Raw genomic sequence first — 497 nt, forward strand, 5'->3', positions numbered from 1 at the left:
CACACTTACAAACGCACACCGGAGACAAGCCTTTTGGGTGCAGTGTGTGCCCGAAGAAATTCACTCAAAGATGTCATCTGCGTTCACACTTGCGAACGCACACAGGAGAGAGGCCTAATGGCTGTACAGTGTGCCAGAAAAAATTTGCTCGAAGTAGTACTCTGCGCATACACATGCGAACACACACGGGAGAGAGGCCTTATGGCTGCCCCGTGTGCCAGAAGAAATTCACTGAAAGTAGTGGCCTACAAAACCACCTTCGAACCCACACGGGAGAGAAGCCTTTCGGATGTACTGAGTGCGCAATGAAATTTACTGGAAGAAGAACTCTGCGTTTACACTTGCGAACGCACACGGGAGACAAGCTTTATGGCTGCACCGTGTGTCAGAAGAAATTCTCTCAAAGTGCACTGTAAAGCCGAAAGGTAACTTTTGCGCAGATATTACCCTGCCGAGGGTGACAATTTTCGACAATCACCTCACGCGCGGCAAGAAAC

The 497-nt window shown here is 49.5% G+C and overlaps 1 protein-coding gene across 1 annotated transcript in view; it reads left to right on the forward strand.

Moving 5' to 3' along the window:
- The window catches only part of LOC127751893 (zinc finger protein ZFP2-like), a 1,315-nt gene extending 832 nt beyond the window's left edge, over nucleotides 1–483 (forward strand). Inside the window, exon 2 of the mRNA XM_052276141.1 lies at nucleotides 25–483. Coding sequence (XP_052132101.1) covers nucleotides 25–416 — 392 coding nt within the window. The 3' untranslated portion in view covers nucleotides 417–483. The remainder of the gene's footprint in view (nucleotides 1–24) is intronic.
- The last annotated feature ends 14 nt before the right edge of the window (nucleotides 484–497 follow it).

This window comes from Frankliniella occidentalis, unplaced genomic scaffold (assembly GCF_000697945.3).
Source record: "Frankliniella occidentalis isolate FOCC.00 unplaced genomic scaffold, Focc_3.1 Scaffold1869, whole genome shotgun sequence".
Lineage (NCBI taxonomy): Eukaryota > Metazoa > Arthropoda > Insecta > Thysanoptera > Thripidae > Frankliniella > Frankliniella occidentalis.